Raw genomic sequence first — 23,378 nt, forward strand, 5'->3', positions numbered from 1 at the left:
ATTTTAAAAAAGATTTTATTTATTTTTTCATGAGAGACACACAGAGAGGCAGAGACACAGGCAGAGGGAGAAGCAGCCTCCATGCAAGGAGCCCAACGCGGGACTTGATCCCAGGTCTCCAGGATCACGCCCTGGCCTGAAGGCGGCGCTAAGCCGCTGAGCCACCCGAGCTGCCCCGTTATTAGGTATTCATAAATTTGTGATTACTATGTCATCTTTTTAGATTTAAACATTCATCATTATGAAATATCTCCCTGTTATCTCTCATGTTTCTTGCCTTAAAGTCTTTTTTTTAAAGATTGATTGATTGATTGATTGATTGATTTATTCAGAGAGAGCGAAAGAGAGGCAGAGACACAGGCAGAGAGAGAAGCAGGCTGTACGCAGGAAGCCTGACGTGGGACTAGATCCCGGGTCTCCAGGATCACACCCCGGGCTGCAGGCGGCGCTAAGCCGCTGCGCCACCGGGGCTGCCCACCTTAAAGTCTTAATATAGAGACATCAACTTTCCTTTAGTTAGTATTTGCATTATTATATCTTTAATATTCCTATTTTCAACTTTTCTGTCATTACACTTAGTGTACCAGCTGCTAAATTCATATAGTGTGGTTGATTTTGTTCTTTTCATCCAGTCTGACAGCTTTCTTTTTATTAGAGTGTTTAGCCCACTTTAATTGGATTAAATTACTAATAATTTTGAGTACATCAACATTTGCCTTATGTCCCCTTCGATTTCCTTGTTCTTTTATTCCACTATCCTTACCTTCTGTTGTATTAGTCATTTTATTCTACTTTTCCCCACTAATTTATACTGTCATAACTTATTCTTTTAGTGATTAGCATAAAGACTGCAATATTATGCTTAACCTAGTACAAGTCGAATTCTCATGCAGTGCTTGTGAGAACATGACACACTGGAAATGTACAAAACTAAACACAGATGTATTATATAACCCAGCAATCCTAACTCTGTGGATATCCATGGGAAAAAAGAATGCTTATGTCCACAAAGTACATGTATAATAATGTTCATAGCAGCAGTAACTCTAAAGAAAAAATTAGAAACAGCCCCAACTTCCAGTAACAGAAGAACAGATAAATAATTTGTGCTACATCCTATCATGGAATACACCACAGAAATAAGGTGCCTATTACACGCAACAATATGAATCTCATAAAGATGTTGGAAAAAAATGAATTTACTTATGTGAAGTTCAAAACAGATTTTGAATGCAGAGGTACATAGAGAAGACATTTTTATTCAGTGAGACCCCATTGACAGGGCAAACTATCCAGTTCCAACATTATTCCCTTGAATAAATACATCTATCCAGGTTGCTGTCATCTGCATTTACCCAGTAGAAACCAATGCTACATTGTTGAATGACACACATAAAAATTCCCAGATGGGGATCCCTGGGTTGCGCAGCAGTTTAGCGCCTGTCTTTGGCCCAGGGTGCGATCCTGGAGACCCAGGATCGAATCCCACATCGGGCTCCCGGAGCATGGAGCCTGCTTCTCCCTCTGCCTGTGTCTCTGCCTCTCTCTCTGTGTGACTATCATAAATAAAAAAATTTTTTTTTAATTTAAAAAATAAAAAAAATTCCCAGATGGTACTGGAAGGGGAGGTAGAGTTGGTCAAGATACAGGAGTTACACATCAAGTAGCAGGAATTGCCCAGGTAAAATTCAGATTTAGCAATAGTTGATTGGTTTAAAATAAATTATGTTATTGAGATTTTTTTAAAGATTTTATTTATTCATGAGAGACACAGAGAGAGAGAGGCAAAGACATAGGCAGAGGGAGAAGCAGGCTCCTCACAGGGAGCCCAATGTGGGACTCAATCCCGGGACTCGCTCTGGGACTCCAGGATCACGCCCTGAGCCGAAGGCAGACGCTTAACCACTGAGCCTCCCAGGAATCCCTATTCTTGACATTCTTGATTAGTAAGGTATTCAAAGCAAAGTTATAAAAAATAGAATTTAAAATATGATCAATTATATCTAATAAAACTGGAGGAAAATATAAAAAATTCAAAACATGTTCAATAGTAAAAAGCTCACAAATACTAAATGGCAAAGCTAAGATTTTAATTTAGATACTGTAGACTAGGGGTCAGTAAACTTCTGTAAAGGACAAGATAATAAATATGTTAGGCTTTGTGGGCCTAAAAGCAAAATCAAGGGTATTATGTAGATGCTTATTTAACAAGAGAGATAACAAATTTCCACAAATTTTTTTATTGACCAAATTCAAAACTTTGTGAACAATGAAATTTGAATTTCATATAATTTTCACATGTCATGAAATATGACTCACCTTTGATGTTTTTAATTATTGAAAAATATTAAAACCAGTCTCAGTTCACAGGACTCCCAAAATGGGACAGAATCTGACCTCTGCTCAAGACCAGAAACCATTATATAGTACACTGAAATCAATCCAAACCATCTACCTTGCCATTTTTCCACTCATGTGTCTGAAGAATATCTGAAGTATCTAATGTGTATTTCCACCTAAGCATTGGTCTCTTCCTTAACAAGTCACTCTGTAAAGTAAAAAAGGACTATTTCTGCATCACGAAAACATTTAGACAAAAGCATACAAGGGGAGGTGTTGGCAAGTGGTTATATGAAAATTAACTGTAGGGAGAGCATTTGATGAGGAACTGGGAAAGGAGATTCATCTTCATGGTACCATCATTAACTGGGAAAAGAAGGCTTAGAGACCAGGCAAATGTATAAGTCACTATTTGGCAAGGCACATTTCAGATGAAGTTATTCTATATCCTGAAAAAAATGAAATTTCATAGAACAAAGAGAAAGCTCAAAATGACTTCTAGCTTGGCTATGAGATGTGTAACTTTAACAGTGTTCTCCTCTTATTGTTCTTCTTTTGGAATAAAACAAAAATTGGAAGAAAAAGAGAAGCATAACATACCAGGCCTTTCCTGGAACCCAGACAAGCTAAACAAGAACACATCTCCTCATCACTAGCAGGCCCCCATGGTACATATTAAACATACACTAAATGAAGTATGAGAAAGAATGGAATACTGCTGACTTCCCTGTATCATACAGAAAACCCAGGTTCACTGAAGCCTGGGACTGGAATCTATTTCTATATTCACAGCAGTTTCCTATCAACAGAGCTGTAAAAATGCTGTGGATCTGCAATAAGCAACCGGCCCCCAGGGAGCAGCCAACAGAAATCTTCCCAGGAAGTAATCCTTCTCTTGGTGTCTCAGTATCTGGTCTTCCCAGCACCCTGCCTTGGGGGCAATTCCAGCTCCAAAATCGCCATAATGAACACCGGCTGTACTTTTTTAGTTGTGTAGAACCTTCATTCTAGGTCTCAAATGTTCAACTTCACCGGTTGCCTGGGTAGCTCAGTTGATGAAGCATCTGCCTTGGGCTCAGCTCATCATCTCCAACGGACCCCGCATTGGGCTCCCTGCTCAGAGAGGACTCTGCTTCTCCCTTTCCCTCCCCTTGCTGTGCACGCACTCACTATCACTCTCTCCTTCTCAAATAAATAATAAATAAAATATGTTTAGGGAATCCCTGGGTGGCTCAGCGGTTTAGCGCCTGCCTTCGGCACGGGGCGTGGTCCTGGGGTCGCAGGATTGAGTCCCACATCCGGCTCTCTGCATGGGGCCTGCTTCTCCCTCTGCCTGTGTTTCTGCCTCTCTCTCTCTCTCTCTGTGTGTATCTTTCATGAATAAACAAAATATTTTTAAAAAATAAAAATAAAATATTTTTAAAAAAAGAAGACCCAGTACAAAAAAATTCCAAGTGTAACTTACAATTGGATCCAGAATAGGCTACACTTAATGTACTCTATTCCTTCAATACATTAAGCACTGGACTGTACAATACATACAGGGTGTAATGATGAAAGCATGAAGGCAACAAGAAGCCATCCTTTAGAACAGGGGGCCTCAAAAAAAAAAAAAAAAAAAAAAGAACAGGGGGCCTCGTTGGTTAACTAGGGCCTCGAAGTCTTTCACAGCACAATTTGAGTCACACGGGATCTCGTCCACAGATTCTTCAGCACCAAAACTTCAAAAAATGAAGCTCTACCTTACCTAAAAATAAAAAAGCTACACTAGGCCAATTCTGATTAGCCTCCAGTGGGTCACAACAGCGCTGTTATGGAATCCCTCGGTCACAGTACAACACACCTCACAGTCACAACTGACCATGGTCATGAAAAAGGCTCCGCCCCCACTCAGTCCCTGGAGCCTAATCTGGACCATCCAGGTCCTCCCCACGACGCGCGCGCACACATACACACACACTCTGACACACTCACACACTCTCATCATGACTCCCACGCCGAAGCGGTCACACTATCGCACACACCCACAGTCACCTTCTCCCCGCAGGCCTGCCTGCACCTGCTCCACACGCGCCTGGGAAACTCCGAGCCTCCTGCGGTCAGCTCCTCCCGTACCCAGACCCGGCGCACTTCAACTCACCACACGGAAAACGGAGACGGCAAGCCTAGCGGAAAATGAATCGGAGGGTGAGGTTCACTCGCCCCCCCCGCCCCCCCAGGGCCAGTGAGAAACGCAGTCCTCTCTGGTAAAGCGCGGACGCTGACACAGTCCTGGGAGCCGGTAGCCTGGTCAGCTAGGCGGCTAACGCGCCGCCCCGTAGACTCCTGGGAGCGCCGGCCCACGCGGGAGTGCGCAGGCGCAGACGGCTGATCCTTGGCCGGGGGAGAGGTTGGTAGGTCTTAGGGGCTCCGAGGAGGCGGGAACCCGGGGCTCCCGCCGAGAGGGCAGACTGGGGAGCGGGTCCCGGTGGGGAGGCCAGGGAGGAAACAGGAGTTCAAGCCGGACCTGGTAATTCTGAGGAGGGAACCGGAGCCGAGCCCACGGTAACCAGACCCTCGGATCTGTGCTAGCGGGGCCTCGGGCGTGGCCCGTGGGCGTGACCCTGAGGGTGACAATCGAGTTTGACCTAAAGCGAGCTCCGCGCGGAGGGGCGAGGGGGAGGGAAGTTGACGGTTTGCACCCCGAGGAAGCTCCTTCGGTGGGAGCGGGGCCTCATACAGCGAGCGGTGTGTGTGTGTGTGTGTGTGTGTGTGTGTGTGTGTGTGTACCGAATTGAGGCGGCCTCCGGTGCCCAACCTGCTGCGTTTTGGGTGCCTACTACTCTGAGATGTTGCGACCGATTGTGTGTGAAAAGTGGACGGAGTTGTGTTGCTGCTTGGGGTTTCCTCCTCCTGTGTCTAATTTCGGACTAGGTGTGAGTCCTAGACACTGTAGACGACTATGGAGAAGCGAAAGTGATTTTGTGACTTTGCCTGGAATTTTGTAATGTGCTGTCTGAGGTTGTAAATGACATATGGATACTGTGAGACGGTGGTTTTCTGAAAAGTTTGATTGAATGTAAGTATGCATGTGTTTATAACCTACTGTTACTATTTGTAATGGTTTTGTGATTGAGAAACTGCATGATCACTGTCTAGTTGGGCATTGAAGATGTGATTATCTGAAGAGCCGTCATTAAGCCTGCCTCCAAAATTGTACCTCAATAGCAATTAGCAAATAGAAGTATAGTATTAGAAAGGAAGAGGTAAGATTTCATTTCCTAGATGGTAAGATTCATTACAGGGAAACACTATGTGAAGCAAAACCAATGTGTTGAAATTAATAGTGTTCCATGAATAGCAAGCAGTAAACAATTTTTGCCCATAACTAGCACTTTCAACACTGATATATGAGTGAGTTTTCCTACTTCTGGATGAAATTAGTGGCATGGTCAATAGCTTCTTCAGGCACTCCAAGATAATAAAAAAGTATTTAGTATACTTTTAATCACAAGGCCAGTCTCATTTTATAGTTAAAATAGTTTGCTAATTAAAATATCACTGTAGCAGTCAGTACTTTAGACTTCATTTAGCGCAATATCCTCTTCTTCCCAGGAAGCCTACAGAGTGGAATGATCAATTTCTTTTCTAGTTCTATAACTGTACAACTAAAAAGTGTTGTTCAATAGATAATCTTTAAATTAACTTAGTAAATTAATAACAAATAAGTTAATTTTCAATAACTGTGCATATTAGTTGATACAGATTAATCAAAGATTAAGTAGAAGAAATTAAAGTTCAGATATTCTCAAGCATGTAGGGATATGTGATATAGAGATGGCATTTCACACCAATTGAAAAAAATATGGGTTATGTAATATACACTATTGTTAAACAAGAAAACGTACAAGGAAAAAACCTTCACAAGGTAAAAACACTTTTTAAAGATTTTATTTATTCATGAGAAACAGAGAGAGAGGCAGAGACATAGGCAGAGGGAGAAGCAGGCTCCCTGCAAGGAGCCAGATGCCAGACTTGATCCCGAGCCCCCCGGATCACTCCCTGAGCTGAAGACAGACACTCAACTGCTGAGCCACCCAGGCATCCTGGTAAAAACACTTTAATAGTCATATGAGCAACTAAAAAATTATTTGCAATTTTTAAAAAGGGGTTAGTTTACTAAATAAAAGAAGATAATATCAAGCAATTAGGAAATTAAAACATATGAGAAAAATAGACATACTGTACTAAGATGCCATCATAGAAAAGACATAAAAGGAGCTTATTCTCTCATAATAAGAAATAGTGTAGGGGATCCCTGGGTGGCTCAGTGGTTTAGCGCCTGCCTTTGGCCGGGGTGTGATCCTGGAGTCCCGGGATTGAGTCCCGTGTCGGGCTCCCGGCATGGAGCCTGCTTCTCCCTCTGCCTGTGTCTCTGCCTCTCTCTCTCTCTCTCTCTCTCTCTCTCTCTATCATGGATAAATAAATAAATCTTTTTAAAAAAAGAAATGTGTAAACTAGAACTACAATATATATCTGATAGGCAGGGATTAAAAATGTTTGTCAACTGCATTCATCAGGGTGTGGGGAGGTATTCCCATGTACTGATGCTAATAGTGTAAATTGGTAGAAAGTCCATGAAGAACTATTTGGAAATCTATGATAAACCTGTCTTCCATACGAGATGGAAGGTAGAGCTGCAGAGAGAAAAGCACAATGTTCCCTCTCTCCAGCAACAACAGATTGCCCAGATTCATTATAACACAAAGAGACTAGGTTTCTGGTGGTGAGGGAGCAGGATTTGTCCTTTTTCCCACTAATCTCCACCTTGGATATATGTGGGTGCACATAGTGGGCAAGTGCTGAAACAGTGAAAATTGATGCAGAGTTAACGGAATTATTCTGGGAGATCTAAGTCAAATATGATTTCACATGGCTCTTTCTATCCTCCCATCTCTGCTTTCTCAGGATTCTTCCCTTTTCCAAAAGAAAGGCTCAAAAGAGAAGGTTCATCTCTTGCAAATCTCAAAGCCATGCCTCAGGTGAGATGATATTTCCTCTCTTTCTGAAATAAGTTGTTTTCAGGTGATGTAAACATTTGCTTCCCTATTCTTAAATTTCCTAGATGTTGGCATTTGCTTCCATGAAACTGATCTCCAGTGGGGCAAGCAAGTGGCCTAAGTGCAAAATGTAAGGAGTACTTTCAGGGTTGTGCATCCCCAAATTTTGCACCCTACATTCCTCACGTGTCCTACCTAGTTGTAGCCCTGTTCCCAGATTTTCTTATTCCAACCAGATAAACATAAGACTTCCCCATGTGTACCTTCTAATTGTAGACAGTGTTTACATTTTGACTCGGTATATTATTCATCATCTCCTTTCTTAGTTTTCTCACACAAGTACTGCTGGAACAGAAATGTGTTATTTTGATTTAAAAGGGAATATATTAGTTTAATGAATCTATTCATCTTTAATGAATCTATCTTGCCTAGACACTGATTTGAGATCTAAGTTGGGGGAGTCAAGGAGCAGACATGGAAAAACTTTGATCATCTCCACTGCCCTAGGTTTTGCAATGATACAACAGGAGGTAGAGTTGGTAAATCACATTATTAGTTTGTGGTAAGATGTCTTGTTTTGGGAGGTTTCCAAGGTAGAGATCTGCTTGTAAGCTTGTACAGAAAACTGAGATTTTGTATTTTCCCTCTGTGATCTTCCTATCCATTGTATCCAGTTCTTACAAATGGTGGTCAGCTCATGAAAACCTTTCCAGTATTTCAATCCTGTTACAGATTTATTCTTATCTTTTTAGTTTCTTCTAATTTTTTATATGTAGGTACAGCAGAATGAAATGCATATACTAGTCCATTCTGGAAACATCCTACTTTGAATCAGACATAGTACTTTTTCCTGTTTTCATGTCTTTCAGAAAATTCTTCTTCATCTACCCATCTTCAAAGTATTGGTTTTCCCCCAGATGCCAAGTGGTTCTCTTCTCTTCATGGTCTCTTTTTCTTTATGCACAGATCCACTCTAAAGGTTATACTGATCTAATTCTAGTGACTCTCAAATACCTTTCTCCATCCTAGACTTCTATTCAGAGTGTCAGAACCATATATCCAATCCCCAAAAGTCATAGCCACCTGAATGTCCCATAGACACTTAAAGTACATTTTTAAGGTTTACTTCATTTCCTCCTTTGGTCCAGCTTATTCTTTCTCCTGTTTTCCATTTCCATTTTCTAGTCTCAGCACATCCCAGTTGCCTATGCAGGTAACCCAAGAGCCACACATCTTTTTTCCACTCTACAACCAATTTATGACCAATTTGGTTGCAACCCATTATGTACTAACCAGTTCTCCCCTGTCTAGATCACTAATACCACCTTAATCTAGGAAACATCTCTAACAATGGTTATTTATCTATTCAAGCCTTCTCTAGTCTTCAGGAGAATTGCCTCTGAAGTATAAATTTTATCAAATAACATGTGCTTTTTAACATTTCTTTATATTCCATAAAGCAGCTGACCAAGCAAAGTGGAGTATGCATTAGAATGGAATGTACAAGACAGTATATTGAAAGGGAAGAAAATACTAACATTGCATTCAAGAGCAGATTGTTAACTCTATGGATTGCCATTAATGCTAATGATATAAATATAAATATGTAGAGAGTGTTCTCGGTACATTTTTAAAACCACTGCTCTATAGGAAAATATCTAGTATTATTCAATAAACATGCCCACTGCCTACCTCCATAGGCATTTTTCTTCTTAGAACTCAGAGACTTGCCTAACATACTGTATCTTTTATGGTTTCCTCAAGTTTATTAACTAATTTTCTTATCCCCATGAATTTTAAAAGCTGATGCCCTGTACAAAACATTCATTTTGAGTACAAAATTTTGATGTCCTCAGTGAAGCCTTGGGATACAAAATTAAAATTTTCTTCACTTTGTAGCACTTTCCCTTGTACATATTTCTGTCATTGCCTCTGTAATATCTGTTAGGTATATGTATTTATATGTATGCCTCTCAATCGGTAATTTCTCACGACAAAGGGTTTTATTCATTTTGGTCTACCAGGCAACCAGTTATATTTAAGGCAAATAGTATGATCTTATATATTTTTAGCATGAGCTAGTAAGTAAATATAAAATGTATTATCAGAGAGAATCTTCTGCAAGTCTGACCACTGAATATGGTCTCCAATATCTAGTTCTTACTAGTTCCAATCACTTTAGGATGAACTAGAGTATGCCCTTACAGGGATCAGTGTCATTCAAGGATGTGACTGTGGACTTCACCCAGGAGGAGTGGCAGCAACTGGATCCTGCACAGAAGGCCCTCTACAGGGATGTCATGCTGGAAAACTATTGCCACCTAATCTCTGTTGGTAAGGACACTTCCTTGAATCTTTCAGCATCATACATCTCCTTTCAAGAATTTCTAAAGCATATGGAGCTTTGAATTTTAGAGATCATGAATCCCTTTCTGTTAGCAGATAATGTGATTATGTCCTCACTTGCCTAATGCAAAATATTAACTTGGTAAGATGTTAATGTATACCTTGTCTGTTGCCTTAGAGCTATATCTTTTTCTTCCTTCAATAGTTTTGAAGCCCAAGCAGCTTAGATCAAGTCTCATTTTTTATTACCAGGGTTTCACATGACTAAGCCTGATATGATCCGCAAGTTGGAACAAGGAGAAGAACTATGGACAACGGAAAGAATTTTTCCAAGTCAAAGCTACCTTGGTGAGTCTGTACAGATAAAATCCAGTGGACTCAGGTAGACACCTTTGATTGTTTTGAGGGCTCTTTTTAAAATTGTGGTAAAATACACATCAGATAAAACTTATTATCTTAACCACTTTCAACCATATAGCTCACTGTCATCAAGTACATTTACATTGTGCAGCTATCACCACCATCCAGATAGATGTTCAACCACTGAGCAACCCAGGTGCCCCAGTGTACGTGGAGATCTTAAGTTTGAAGTCCTTTGAATTCTGACAGAAGCAAAAACCCATGTATATCACACCCAATATAAAGCACATTTCCATTAACCCATTAAGTTCCTTTAGGCCTCTTCTAAGTCAGTCCCTCCCACTAGGACAATCACATGTGTGATTAATACCAGCATATATTAGTTTTGTCTATTCTAGACCTTTTTCATATCCACTTTAACTCAATATGTCAAATATATTTTTTTGCATACACAAGTAGTTTATTTTAATTACAGAATAGCATTGGTTGTATGAATATGCCAGATTGTTTATACATCTCCAGTTCACAGACATTTGAAATATTCTAATTTGGGGCCATTATGAATAAACCTATTGTGAACATTCCTGTAAACATCTTTTTGTGGACGTATGTTTTTTTTTTAAGATTTTATTTATTTACTCATGAGAGACAGAGAGAGAGAGAGAGAGGCAGAGACACAGGCAGAGGGAGAAGCAGGCTCCATGTAGGGAGCCCAACATGGGACTCAATCCCGGGTCTCCAGGATCAGGCCCTGGGCTGAAGGCGGCGCTAAACCGCTGAGCCACCTGGGCTGCACTGGACATATGTTTTTATTTCTCCTCAGTAAACACGTAGCAGGTGGTATTAGGCAGGTGTATATTTCCTTTTAGAGATATTGTCAGTTTTTAAAAGTTACTGTACCATTTTAAACTTTTACCAGAGTTTTGATTGTCCCACATTCTCTTCTAAATTTGATGTTATCAGTATTTTCATTTTGGTCATACCGAAGGGCATGGTAGTATATCTTTGCAGCTTTAATTTAGATATCTCTTATGATTGATGATGTTGAGAACTTTTTCAAGTGCTTCTTCAAGGTGCCTATTCAAATGTTCTGCCCATTTTTATTGGGTACTATATTTTTTCCTCAAGTAGTAGGAATTCTTTACATATTCTGGATAGAAGTCTTTTGTTTGATAAAGGTATTCTGAATATTTCCTCAGGTCTGTCTATTCCTCAGCTTGCCTATTTATTTTAGTAGTGTCTTTCAATAAGCACAAATTTTTAACTCTGACGAAATCCAGTTTATCATTATTTTTCTTTATTATTACTTCTTTGACCTCTCAAATATTTGCCTTATACTAGGTTGTGATGATAGTTTTCTATATTTTCTTCTAAAAATGTCATGAGTATTTTGCTATTTTTATTAATTCTGCAGACCATCTCACATTAAGTTTGCCTTATGATGTGAGTTAAGGGCTGAAGGTCTTTCTTCCTTATGGATGTCAATTCCTCCCACCACTTGTTACGTTGAATTGCTTGGTGATCTTATAAAAATTTTTAGACTATTCTTTCCTTTGCTATGTTTTAAGTCCCATTGCCATTCTAGTCTTTGATTATTGGAATTTTCTAATAAGTCTTAAAAGTCACAGTAAGTCTTCTAACTTTCTTCTTTTAAAAATTGTTTTAGCTATTCTGGGTCATTTTCTTTTTCAGATACATTTTAGAATCAACTTCTTCATTTCCTTAAACAAATGAGCTGGGATTTTTATTGGTGAGAAATAACATCTTAGCAATATTGAGTCTTCCAGATCATCACTATATCTATTTTAGTTAGCTTCTCTACTTCCTGTCAGTAATGTTTTATTATTTTTAGTATAGAGGTTTTATACATATTTTATTATGCCTAATCTTTTAACATTTTAATAGGGTATTTAAAATTTTTTTCCAGTTTGTTGTTAATGTATGTACCCACAATTGATTCTTATACATTGATTTTGCATAACTTATTGTATTGTTTTCTACTATTAAGTTTTATTGTTGTTGCTGTTGTCTTTTGTTTGTATTGGTATATTCCTTTAGTTTTTTGTATACAAAACATGCCTTCTAGAAAAAAGATATCTCACTTCTACATTTGTATATGTTATTGCTTTCATTTCTTTTTCCTACCCTGTTATTACTCTGTTGTACTGACTAGGATCTACAGTACAATGTTGAATAGAAGTGGATAGAGTGAACGTTCTTATCAGTTCACTAAATTTAGAAGGAAGATATTTAATATTTCATTATTGAGCCTAATATTAACATAGGCTTTTCTTAAGTGCTCTTTATTAAATTCTAAAAATTTTTCCTAGTTTTCTGATGTTTTAATTATGAATGTTGATTTTAACATGCTTTTTCTGCATTGAGATGATCATATGATGTTTCTTCTTTAATCTATTACTATATGTATGACATAAATTTATTTGAATTTTAAACCAAATTTGGACTCCTGGGATGAACCCCAGTTGGACAAGATGTATTATCCTTCTTCTAGATTACTAAAATTGGTTTGCTAACTTTTTAGTTTTAAGTTTTTATGCATGATTTTACCAAGGATAGTGGCCTGTAGTTTTCTTGTAATGTCCTTGAAAAGTTTTTGTATCAGAATTGTGTCAGCGGTATCAAGCGGGGTGTTTCCTCTTCATCTATTTTCTTATAGGATTTGTGTAATATTGGCATTACCACTTCTTTAAATGTTTGATGAACATTTAAGGCTATCTGGGCCTGCATTTTTATAAATCAAGACCACTACTTCCAGCCCTGAGAAAGTAACAGAGTCTGGAATTACACTCCTACAGGAAACGAGAAAACTGGACAAAACTATTTTCAGATGTTGAACAACAGGGAGCACAGGCCTGGATTCCTGAGAAAAGATAAAGAAATAAGATGAGCCCTACCTCATTCCAGGCTTTCATCTGAAGGCAACTTCCAGACTACAGTACAGAGAAAGGAATCCAAAAAGAACCTGGCAATTTTACTGACTTGAGGGGACTGATGTTGGCATGCAAGGAGATTGAGGTTGCTAAAATTTCGAGGACATACTTCCCAAAAGAAGTGAGCTGTGGAGAAAGAGTTCCCCAAATCTGGAAGAGGTTATCCTTGAGTCTTTGGCTAAATATAAGCCTGCACTTATATAGGTGAAACCCTGTGAGACTAGACAAAGACATGTTCTGAGGAAAATACAACTACCATGGTATTGTAAGATGAACAATTTCCATAGCCTGTTTTTTTTTAATTTTTTATTTATTTATGATAGTCACAGAGAGAGAGAGAGAGAGAGAGGCAGAGACACAGGCAGAGGGAGAAGCAGGCTCCATGCACCAGGAGCCAGACGTGGGATTCGATCCTGAGTCTCCAGGATCGCGCCCTGGGCCAAAGGCAGGCGCTAAACCGCTGCGCCACCCAGGGATCCCAATTTCCATAGCCTGTTGCACAAAGAATCATTTTATTTCTCTCTAGCCAGAATGGGGAGAACTTGTTGATAAACAGGATGGTAGATAGACATCCTAGAAGGGCTATACCTAATAAATAGGACTGGATTAGCCATAGGTTAAAGACTTTGCAAGATTTGCCATAAAATAACTTAAACAAAAGCATCAAAAGGATTAAACCAACCCAAATATAATTTCTTTGTGTCTGTTGGGTCCTGTAGGATGGAGATGCTGAGATAGTTAGGAGTGTAATAGATTTCTTAGAGGTACATCTGAGAGCTAAAGGAGAAGAAAGTAAGATTAAACATAGAAAGCCATTATCATGACACAGATCTGGTACCTGTGGATGGAAAAAGGGAGAGGCTAGCACTTTTGGGCAGGGAGAGTCTCAGACCATTGGGCAAACCTGGCAAAGTCTCAACCAACCTAGCTACTCTGAAGCAAAGACTGTTGAAGAATCCTCCATGGAGAGAAATAGCCAGCCTCTAGTACCCCCTTAGTGTCCAGTCTTTGGATGGGAACTTCCTGGGGGAAATTCTAGTTTGATTCATCATCTGAAGAGTATCCTGAAGATGCAAACAATTGCAGGCTGTCAGGTAACTACACTTCTTGCACATGAATGGCAAGTTCTTTCCTTAGGTAAGGTCCTGTGGGCAACTCTTCTGGCTGCCACAGAAAGCCAGGAAAAAGGTCAATACTGTTTGTGAAAATACAGCCATGTCTTAAACTCAACAACATTAAACTGATAATGTCTGATATCCAACCAAAAGCTATTAAACATCTGAAGACAAAGGAAAATATGACCCATAAATAGGGAGAAATCAGTCAATTAAAACAAAACAAAACAAAACAAAAAAACTAAGTCAATAAAATCAGCCCTAAAAAAGTAGAGGTGATAGAATTTGAAGACAATGATTCTAAGAGTCATTATAAATTATCTCAATATCATAAAGGATGTAAAGCAAAAATGAACATAATGAGGCAAGATAGCAAAGATAGAAATAACCAAATGAAACCTCTAAAGACAATTATTTAATATCTGAAATGAAAAAGAAGCCCTAACTATGTGATGTGTATAAAAACTATTAAATATAAAGACACAGGAGAGTGAAACATAAAAAGATGAAAAAAATATATTATACTGTCTGGTAGTTGCCCAATGGAAGGATGAGATTAACACCCTACCCTACTTATCCAAAATTTGATTTCAGATGTCAAGACTAAAATTTGATATAATGAGGCTTTCTGGGAGAGCAAGGAAGTTTCCCAGGCTGGTCCTAAAATGGCTTGTGAGCGCAAGGGGGAGTGTCTGGAGTTCTTGTTTATTGTGGTTGGGAGGTAGGTCAGGTGAGGGTTCTACATGTGGGCCAGTGATTGCAGTTTAAACTTCCTGCCAGCACCAACAGAGTGAGCATACAAGCTCTCTTTTTTTTATTTTTTTATTTATTTATGATAGTCACACACAGAGAGAGAGAGAGGCAGAGACACAGGCAGAGGGAGAAGCAGGCTCCATGCACCGGGAGCCCGATGTGGGATTCAATCCCGGGTCTCCAGGATCGTGCCCTGGGCCAAAGGCAGGCGCCAAACCGCTGCGCCACCCAGGGATCCCGCATACAAGCTCTCTTATTGGCCTTGCCCAGGTGGGAAAAAATAGGGGCAGGACTAGGAAGTTGTCAGCAGTAAGATCTCAAAAATGGAATCAGATTCTAGGACACATGCAAACACTAAGCATAAGAAAATGGGAGTAGCTATACACCCAAGTATATTTCAGTACAGTGGTAAAGAGAGACTCTTCATCAGGTCATAAAAATCCTAACAGCTTTAAAATAAATCATTATTTCTCAGCTTTTTATCATTATCACTCCCCTAAGGAGTCTTTTTAGATATTTTTTCTAATTTCCCCCAATGAATTTTAATACCATAATTTATATTCTTTTGCCATTTGGAGGGCCACAAACTACTGTAACATCTGAGAAACTTTTTTTCATTTCTCCAGAATAAGTTTTGCATCCTTCGGAGAAACCCCCATTGAGAATGCATGAAATACATGAAACAAAACTGATAGACCTGAAAGGAGCATTATAATTATAGCCTGAGATATAAACGCCCCTCACTCAGTAATTGAGAGAATAAAGAAAACGGTAAGGCTATGGAATGTTTGTCAACACTATCAATCATTTGTATCTAGTTCATCATTATAGAGTATTTTACATGGAATATTCACCAAGATGCACCTTATATGCTAGGTCATAAAACAAGTATCAACAAATTGAAAAAAACTAGAATCATAGTGGACTCTGACAACAACAGAATTATATTTGAGCCTTGAACAATATAAGTTTGAATAGTGCAGGTCCACTTATACATGGATTTATATATATAAATACAGTACAGTACTGTAAACATATTTTATTATTTTTTTAAAGATTTTATTTATTCATGAGAGACACAGAGAGAGAGAGGGGCAAAGACACAGGCAGAGGGAGAAGCAGGCTCCATGCAGGGAGCCTGATGTGGGACTTGATCCCGATCCCGGGACTCCAGGATCACGCCCTGGGCCGAACGCAGGCGCTAAACCACTGAGCCACCCGGGGATCCCCTCCTTAAGATTTTTTAAATAAGATTTTCTTTAGCTAACTTTATTCTAAGAATACAGTACGTAATACATTTAACATACAAAATATGTGCTATGTTATTGGTAAGTCTTCTGGTCGACAGTAGGCTATTGGCAGTTAAGTTTTGGGGGGAGTCAAATGTAATTTATGGATTTTCAACTGTGTGGGGGGTTAGTGCCCCAAATCCACATTGTTCAAGGGTCAACCATAATTCAATAAAAAATATCTCTATGTAAAACTAATGTAACATTGTGTGTCAACTATACTTCAATTTTTAAAAAACATATCTCAGGGGCCCCTGGGTGGGTCAGTGGTTAAGCATCTGCCTTCCACTCAAGGCATGATCCTGGAGTTCCAGGATCGAGTCCCACGTCAGGCTCCCTGCATGGAGCCTGCTTTTCCCTCTGCCTGTGTCTTTGCCTCTCTCTCTCTCTCTCTCTCTGTGCCTCTCATGAATAAATAAAATCTTTTAAAAAAAGTTAAAAACAGATCTCTAAATTTCCCAAACATTAAGAAATTAATCATCACATTTCCAAGTAACAGGAATCAGAGAAGAAATCCTAAAGTCAATTTATAGATACTTTGAACTGCATGATAATTAAAACAATATATCAGAATGTATAGGATGCAACTAAAGCAGCATTTTTAAATTTTTATCCTATTAAATCAGGGATCTAAACTGTCACCCTAAGTAACTAGAAAAAGATAAATAAATTAAACTCAAACACTGGTAAAAGGAGGGGTACCTGGCTGGCTCAGTCAGAAGAGCATGCACCTCTTGATCTCGGGGTCATGAGTACAAACCCCATGTTGGATGGGGGACATTAAGTTAAAGAGATTAAGTTAAATTATTTACTAAATAAGTGAACTTAAAAGAAAAGCTTTTTTTAAGTTAGTAAAAGGAAAAAATAAAGACTAAAGCAGAAATTAATGAAATACATAATTGAAGAACAATAGAGAAAATGAATGAAGCCAAAAGCTGATTCATTAAAATAATTGATAAAATTAATAAACCATAGCTATATATACTAATAAAAAGTAGAAGACACCAATTACCAATATTAAAAATTAAAGAGGCTATATCACTACATGTCCTACAGACATTAGAAGGACAATTAAGGAATAAACAATTTTATGTCAACAAATAGAGTAGGAGAGAACACTTCCCAACTCATTTTATAAGGCCAGCATTATCCACAACCAAAGGCACTATAAAAATAAAAAACTACACACTAACATCCTTCATGAAGCTAGGAAAAAGAACCTATAATAAAATAATATAAAACAGAATCTAGCAATATTTTAAAAGGATAAAACCTCATGACTAAAAAGTGTTTATCCCCGGGATGCCTGGGTGGCTCAGTGGTTGGGCACCTGCCTTCAGCCCAGGTCATGATCCTGGGATCTGGGATCGAGTCCTACATCGGGCTCCCTGTGAGAAGCCTGCTTCCCGTCTGCCTATGTCTCTGCCTCTCTCTCTTTCTCTGTGTCTCTCATGAATAAATAAATAAATCTTAAAAAAAAAAAAGAGTTTATCCCAGGAAAGCAAAGATAATTTGGTATTCCAAAATCAGGGGTGCCTGGGTGGCACAGTCATTTGTGTCCAACTCTTGTTTTTGACTCAGGTCATGATCTCAGGGTTGTGAGACTGAGCCCCCGTCAGGTTCTGTGATCAAGGTGGAGTCTGCTTGAGATTCTCTCTCTGCCCCATATACCCTCTCTCTGTCATATTCTCTCTCTCTCTCTTCCCAAAATAAATAAATAAATCCTTTAAAAAAATCCATCTATGTAATTTTCCATATAAATGTGAAAATGGGTATAAAATCAAGGATCTAAGGTGTCAAAGTAACTAGAAAAAAAAATTAAGGAGAAAAACCATAGAAGTATCTCAATAGACATGGGACAATAATTAAATTCAGTTCCTATTATAAAGCCTTAGAACAGATTAGCAATCAAAGGAAATTTCCTCAGCTTCATTAAGGATATCTTTGAAAACTTATAGCCACCATCACACTCAAGGTAGAAAGCCTGAATGCTTTTCCTCTAAGATCAAAACCAGAAAGGATGCCCACTACCACCACTTCGATTAAACATTGTACTACACACAAGTCAATACAATAAGGCAAGAAAAAGAAACTAAAAGACTACCAATTAGAAAGGGAACTATCTTTAAAAAAAAAAAAAGTAATCATCTTCATTTGTAGATGACATGATTGTGTACCTAATAAATCCTAAGGAATCTAAAAAGAACTGTTAGAAGTAATAAGTAAATTAGTACATTCACAGTTCTTGTTTCAGAGCAAATTTCAAAAAATGTTGGCCAGTATTTCTACAATTATTTTTCTTCGTTATTCTCAATTATATTTTAAATCATTTTAACCTATTATTCTCTGTAGAGTTTATTAAGTAGTTTAATTTCGGTGGGGGTGGTGGTGGTAATTTCTATTAACCAGACTACCAGAGTACTGATTCTTTATTTTCTTATGTTCCTATGCTGTTAAACCCATCCAGTGAGTATTGCATTTAAGATACAAAGTTTTTAAAGTTTGCATTTCCTCATCTCTTCTGATTCTCTCTCTTCACCCGTACTTCCATCTTTTCTTGTAGATTCTGTAAACATATTTATCATAATTATTTTAAATTCCTTACCTTGTAATTTCAACATAGAGGACATTTATCAGTCTGATTCTGTTTACTTTTTTTTAAAATCTTCTTTATTGGTCACATTTTCCTGTTTCTTCTCAGAAAAACCTTGTAGATAATATGTTGTCAGGATGCTGGATTCTTTATCTTCCTCTGAAGATTGCTGAGTTTTTATCTAGAAGGAAATTAAGTTACTGGTGGCTCATGTTGATTCCTTTTTAATATTGGTTTTATGGTTTTTTAGGTGATTTCTATTTGTTTCAATTTTGCCTTTAGTTTTATGGTGTTTCTCTTAGTCTTGGGATATAGCCTTTTCTCCTATATTTGGTCATTCTGGGGTTTCAGTAGAAAGACTAAAGGTTCCTCTTACCAGGTTCCTCTGACATGGCACAGGACTGATACTAAGACCTATTTTTCCTTGGGCAGCCCTGGTGGCTCAGCGGTTTAGCGCCACCTTTGGTCCAGGACAGGATCCTGGAGACCCGGGATGGAGTCCCATGTCGGGCTCCCATGGAGCCTGCTTCTCCCTCTGCCTGTGTCTCTGCCTCTCTCTCTCTGTATCTCTAATAAATAAATAAAATCTTAAAAAAAAAAAACCTATTTTTCCAGAGCTAAACAGCTCCTGAAATCTTTAATCAATTCTTTCAGTGCTCCAGCTTTTTTTTTTCTCTTTTTGCCTCTTGCAGTCTTTGCCCTGCAGATGCAGTTAACCAGCCAAGGTTTTGAGGAGGGGTTTACGCTAACTCTGGGGTTTTTCTTCTATGACTTTTCCATTCTTAGACTTTTTCCTCAGTTTGCTCTAGTAGTCTTGCACTTGATCTCAGATTTTTCTGCACAGAATGGCTCCTGCTTTCTCCCAGAGATCTTTCCCCTGCATGCTGCACAAATTACTAGGGCCCACAATGGAAAACCTGGATAAATACAGATCTTATGTAGTGTGGTTTCTTTATTTTCAAATGTTATATCCACTTCAGTTTCTGCTTGCTTTTGATCACTCTTTAGTGCTTTCAAGCAAGTTGGCCATAGTTTATCATTGTTATCAGCTGGAAGGTTGTTTTGATACTAATTTCTTTGCCATTATCAGAATCTGGATGTCCAGTTTTTCAAACTTTTTAATTTTGGGACTTCTTAATATTCTTAAAACTCTTAAGGAGTAAGAGAACTTTGTGCATAAGTGTATGTGTACCCTATTAGAAGTTTTAAAATGTTTACTACTCACTTATTAATTCATTTTAAAACAATATAAAAATAATAAATTTATTACATGTTGACATAAAATCATATTTTTACAAAAAATAACTATTTCCCCAAAGAAAAACAATAGTGAAAAAAAGTGGAATTGTTACGTAATTGAAATTTATTTAATGTCTTGATTAATAAATAGCTGATTTTCACATCTGATTCTGTATTCCGTTTGTTGCAAAATGTTGTTTGAATTGAAATATATAAAGAAAACCTTCCTTCATGCTTTATATGTAGTTTGAATGAGAAGTATTTTATTTTTTTAAAGATTTTATTTATTTATTCATCAGAGAGAGAGGCAGAGACACAGGCAGAGGGAGAAGCAAGCTCCATATAGGGAGCCTGACATGGGACTCGATCCCGGGTCTCCAGCATCACACCCTGGGCTGAAGGCGGCACTAAACCACTGAGCCACTCGGGCTGCCCGAATGAGAAGTATTTTTAAAATCTTTTTAGATTGTCATAGATATTCTTCATTAATACTACACCTAATATAACAATTGGTCGTTCCTGAACAGTTAGTTGCAATATAGAATCTGAAAACTATGATCTTTTATACACTGTTACATAAAATCCAGTGGTCTATTTAAATGGCTATTTTACCCATGCATGTTTTGGGTAATATTTTGTATTAATCATTTAGAAAGTAACAGTTTATTGACATCTAACATCTTCTAAATTTTGACATATTCCCATCTACAATATTAATTTTAAAAAAACCCACCAAAGCCCACATTTGTTAATATCATCCGAAATATCCTCAGGAAAGGATAAGTATTGAGGAGATAACAAGCTCACAGTACAAATACAAGCTTTCCAACGTAATGATCTTTACTCTAAAGCTTGAATTTTATCATTGGTTACAAATATTAGCAGATATTTTCCTTAAATTAACATGCTCACATTGTTCAAGAAAATGTCTACCAGATAACCCACATCTGAATAATAATCAATTATACTCTCAAGTAAAAATGCTGTTCCACAAAAAATAAATTTCCTCTGCTTTTGGAAAGTTTATGTTATGCTACTTTGTTTTTACTAAAGACTTCCATTAGTTGTTTTCACTAACCAAAAGAAATCCAAAGACGACGTTTGCTTTTACAAAACAAGGTGAAGAGCAAAAATAGCCCTTAGTGTTTGGTGCAAGCTGTAGAGGCACTGCCAAGCTCTTTCCCTGGAACTACACTAAGCATCTAAGCATCAAGCTGCCATAGCTTTGAGCATCTGTGCTTTATCTCAATTTATTTTGCACATCCCTCCGCAATATGTGTCAGAAAAGCTGAAGAGAGGTTATTTTCTGGATCTGTGAAGGCTCAAAATTTTTTCTGTATAAATTAATGGTAATTGCTTCTTTACTTTATGCCATTTCAGCTTATGAAAGGGTTCACAGGAACATTCTATTTGTGGATGTAGCAGGAGGGGGTGGAGGGTCCTGTATTCAGTTCTCAACTCAAATAATTATACCAGCACTTTTTCTCACAAAAAACATTATACTCTGGTATTCAACAGAAATCCCTTATGCATGTGTCTTTAACTATCACACAGAATATTGAAAATATGGGTGAAGGGTGAAGATCTAATAAAATTAATGTTTTTTTCCTGCTCTATCAAAAACAGTCTTACATGAAACCTTTTTTCTTATGGATTAGAAATGTAGTGATTACTATTATAGATTGGTGCCCGTGCTTTCATTTATGCTGATGTGCCAGCATTTTGCTCACTGTATTAATCATATTTTTTATATTCTATATTTTATGATGTTTTGAAAACTTTGGAGGGCCTTGCTAGCTGGAGAGAGATTGCTCTTCCCAGAGCTAGCTAATTTGTAGAGACAGTAAACAACTTATTGGTAAGCCCACATTTCATATAAAAACCAACCAATCCCAAGTCCACCTTCAACTACCTCCTTTACTTAGGTCTCACACACCAAACCAACACTTCCCGTGCCCTCAATCACCTAAGGCCAGGTACCATAAAACTAAAGACCACCCTAAAACCCATAGCCTCTAACACTGTTCAAAAAAGCCAATACTAAACTGTTTCCCCTTCCATGCCTTGCCTTTCACATGCAAGCAAGTCCCAAAAAAGGCTCTGGCCTATGCCTTCCCCTCTTTTCTTTCTGCCTCCTGACCGAGCCTGCTGCTCCTACATGTGGCCTAAAAAGGAAATGAAAACCTTTTTTTAAAGATTTTATTTGTTTATTCATGAGAGACACAGAAAGGCAGAGACATAAGCAGAGGGAGAGGCAAGCTTCCCACGGGGAGCCTGATGTGGGACTCGATCCCAGGATCCTGGGATCACAATGTGAGCCAAAGACAGATGTTCCACCACTGAGCCACCCAGGTGCCCCAATGAAAATCTTCTTTTAATGGCATTAGCCTACATCATCAGTTAGTCACCTTCATAAATTAAAATTCCATAAGTAGAAATGAAATACCTTAAAAAGACAAATTGAGTGTTGTTATTAACAAAAATAGCTTTGATTTTGTGAACTACCTCTCCCCCTCCCTGACCCCACATAAGGATTTCATTTACTAAGGTCCATGAATCACACTTTGCTGGTTTAGGCCTTTCTTCTTGTTTTTTGTGTCTTTAACATTTTAGTCATCTACTTTTCTTCTTTTTTTAGTCTATTTATAGGCGACTAAATCTATTCTAAATAGATTCTTAAATCTATCCAAAAAATAGAGAAATCATTGTCTAGTATTTACCTTCATCTTAGTTTTCATTTTCTTTCCTTTCTTTCCATGCGCAAGTCTTAACTGTTTCTTTCAGTTAGACTCACATCCTCTTCTCACCATGACACCTGCCATCAGGTTTCATCAAAATCCATATGCCTTGGACCCAAGTGATAATTTTAGTATCATTTTTCAATAAATTTCTTTCCAATAAGTCTCTGTGTTCCATATCATAGTGTTCAGATTCCTGATACCTACCCACCTTGATTTGGGTAAAAAACACTAACTCATTTTAATCCTATTTCCCTGAGTGCCTTTTCATATCTTCATTGTTTTTTCTCCCTCCTTCTTTATTGCTTAGGAAAATAAATATTGGATAAATGGATTTTATTTCAGTGGTCTCTTGTTGGTATCCTTCAAGGCTCTTTCTTCAACCTCAGATCTTGTCTTTATAAAAGTCCTATAAGTTGGGGCACCTGGGTGATGCAGTTGGTTAAGCATCTGACTCTTGTTTTCAACTCAGGTCACTCAGGTTTTGGTCTCCGGTCATGGAGTCAAGCCTTGTGTCAGGCTCTGCACTCAGTGCAAAGTCTGGTTGAGATTCTCTCGCCCTCTCCTCTGGACCACCCCCATCACCACTGCTTGCATATCTGTGTGCTCTCTCTC

General features: G+C 38.2%; 2 protein-coding genes across 21 annotated transcripts in view; one reads left to right on the forward strand and one right to left on the reverse strand.

Moving 5' to 3' along the window:
• ZNF529 (zinc finger protein 529) overlaps positions 1-4,647 on the reverse strand; it is a 115,071-nt gene extending 110,424 nt beyond the window's left edge. For all 5 annotated transcript variants that reach the window (XM_038529152.1, XM_038529154.1, XM_038529153.1 and 2 more), the window contains exon 1: positions 4,481-4,647. The gene's annotated coding sequence lies outside the window, so the exon portion shown is untranslated. The remainder of the gene's footprint in view (positions 1-4,480) is intronic.
• Positions 1-23,378, forward strand: part of ZNF382 (zinc finger protein 382) — a 52,011-nt gene that overhangs the window by 22,388 nt on the left and 6,245 nt on the right. Inside the window, exons 1-4 of one of the 16 annotated variants that reach the window (XM_038529052.1) lie at positions 4,235-4,527; positions 7,288-7,361; positions 9,587-9,713; positions 9,978-10,073. In XM_038529052.1, the coding sequence (XP_038384980.1) occupies positions 4,326-4,527; positions 7,288-7,361; positions 9,587-9,713; positions 9,978-10,073 (499 nt within the window). In that variant the 5' untranslated portion in view covers positions 4,235-4,325. The other 15 variants (XM_038529065.1, XM_038529054.1, XM_038529060.1 and 12 more) reach the window with 15 other exon arrangements.

The sequence above is a fragment of the Canis lupus genome, chromosome 1, assembly GCF_011100685.1.
Source record: "Canis lupus familiaris isolate Mischka breed German Shepherd chromosome 1, alternate assembly UU_Cfam_GSD_1.0, whole genome shotgun sequence".
NCBI classification, from domain to species: domain Eukaryota; kingdom Metazoa; phylum Chordata; class Mammalia; order Carnivora; family Canidae; genus Canis; species Canis lupus.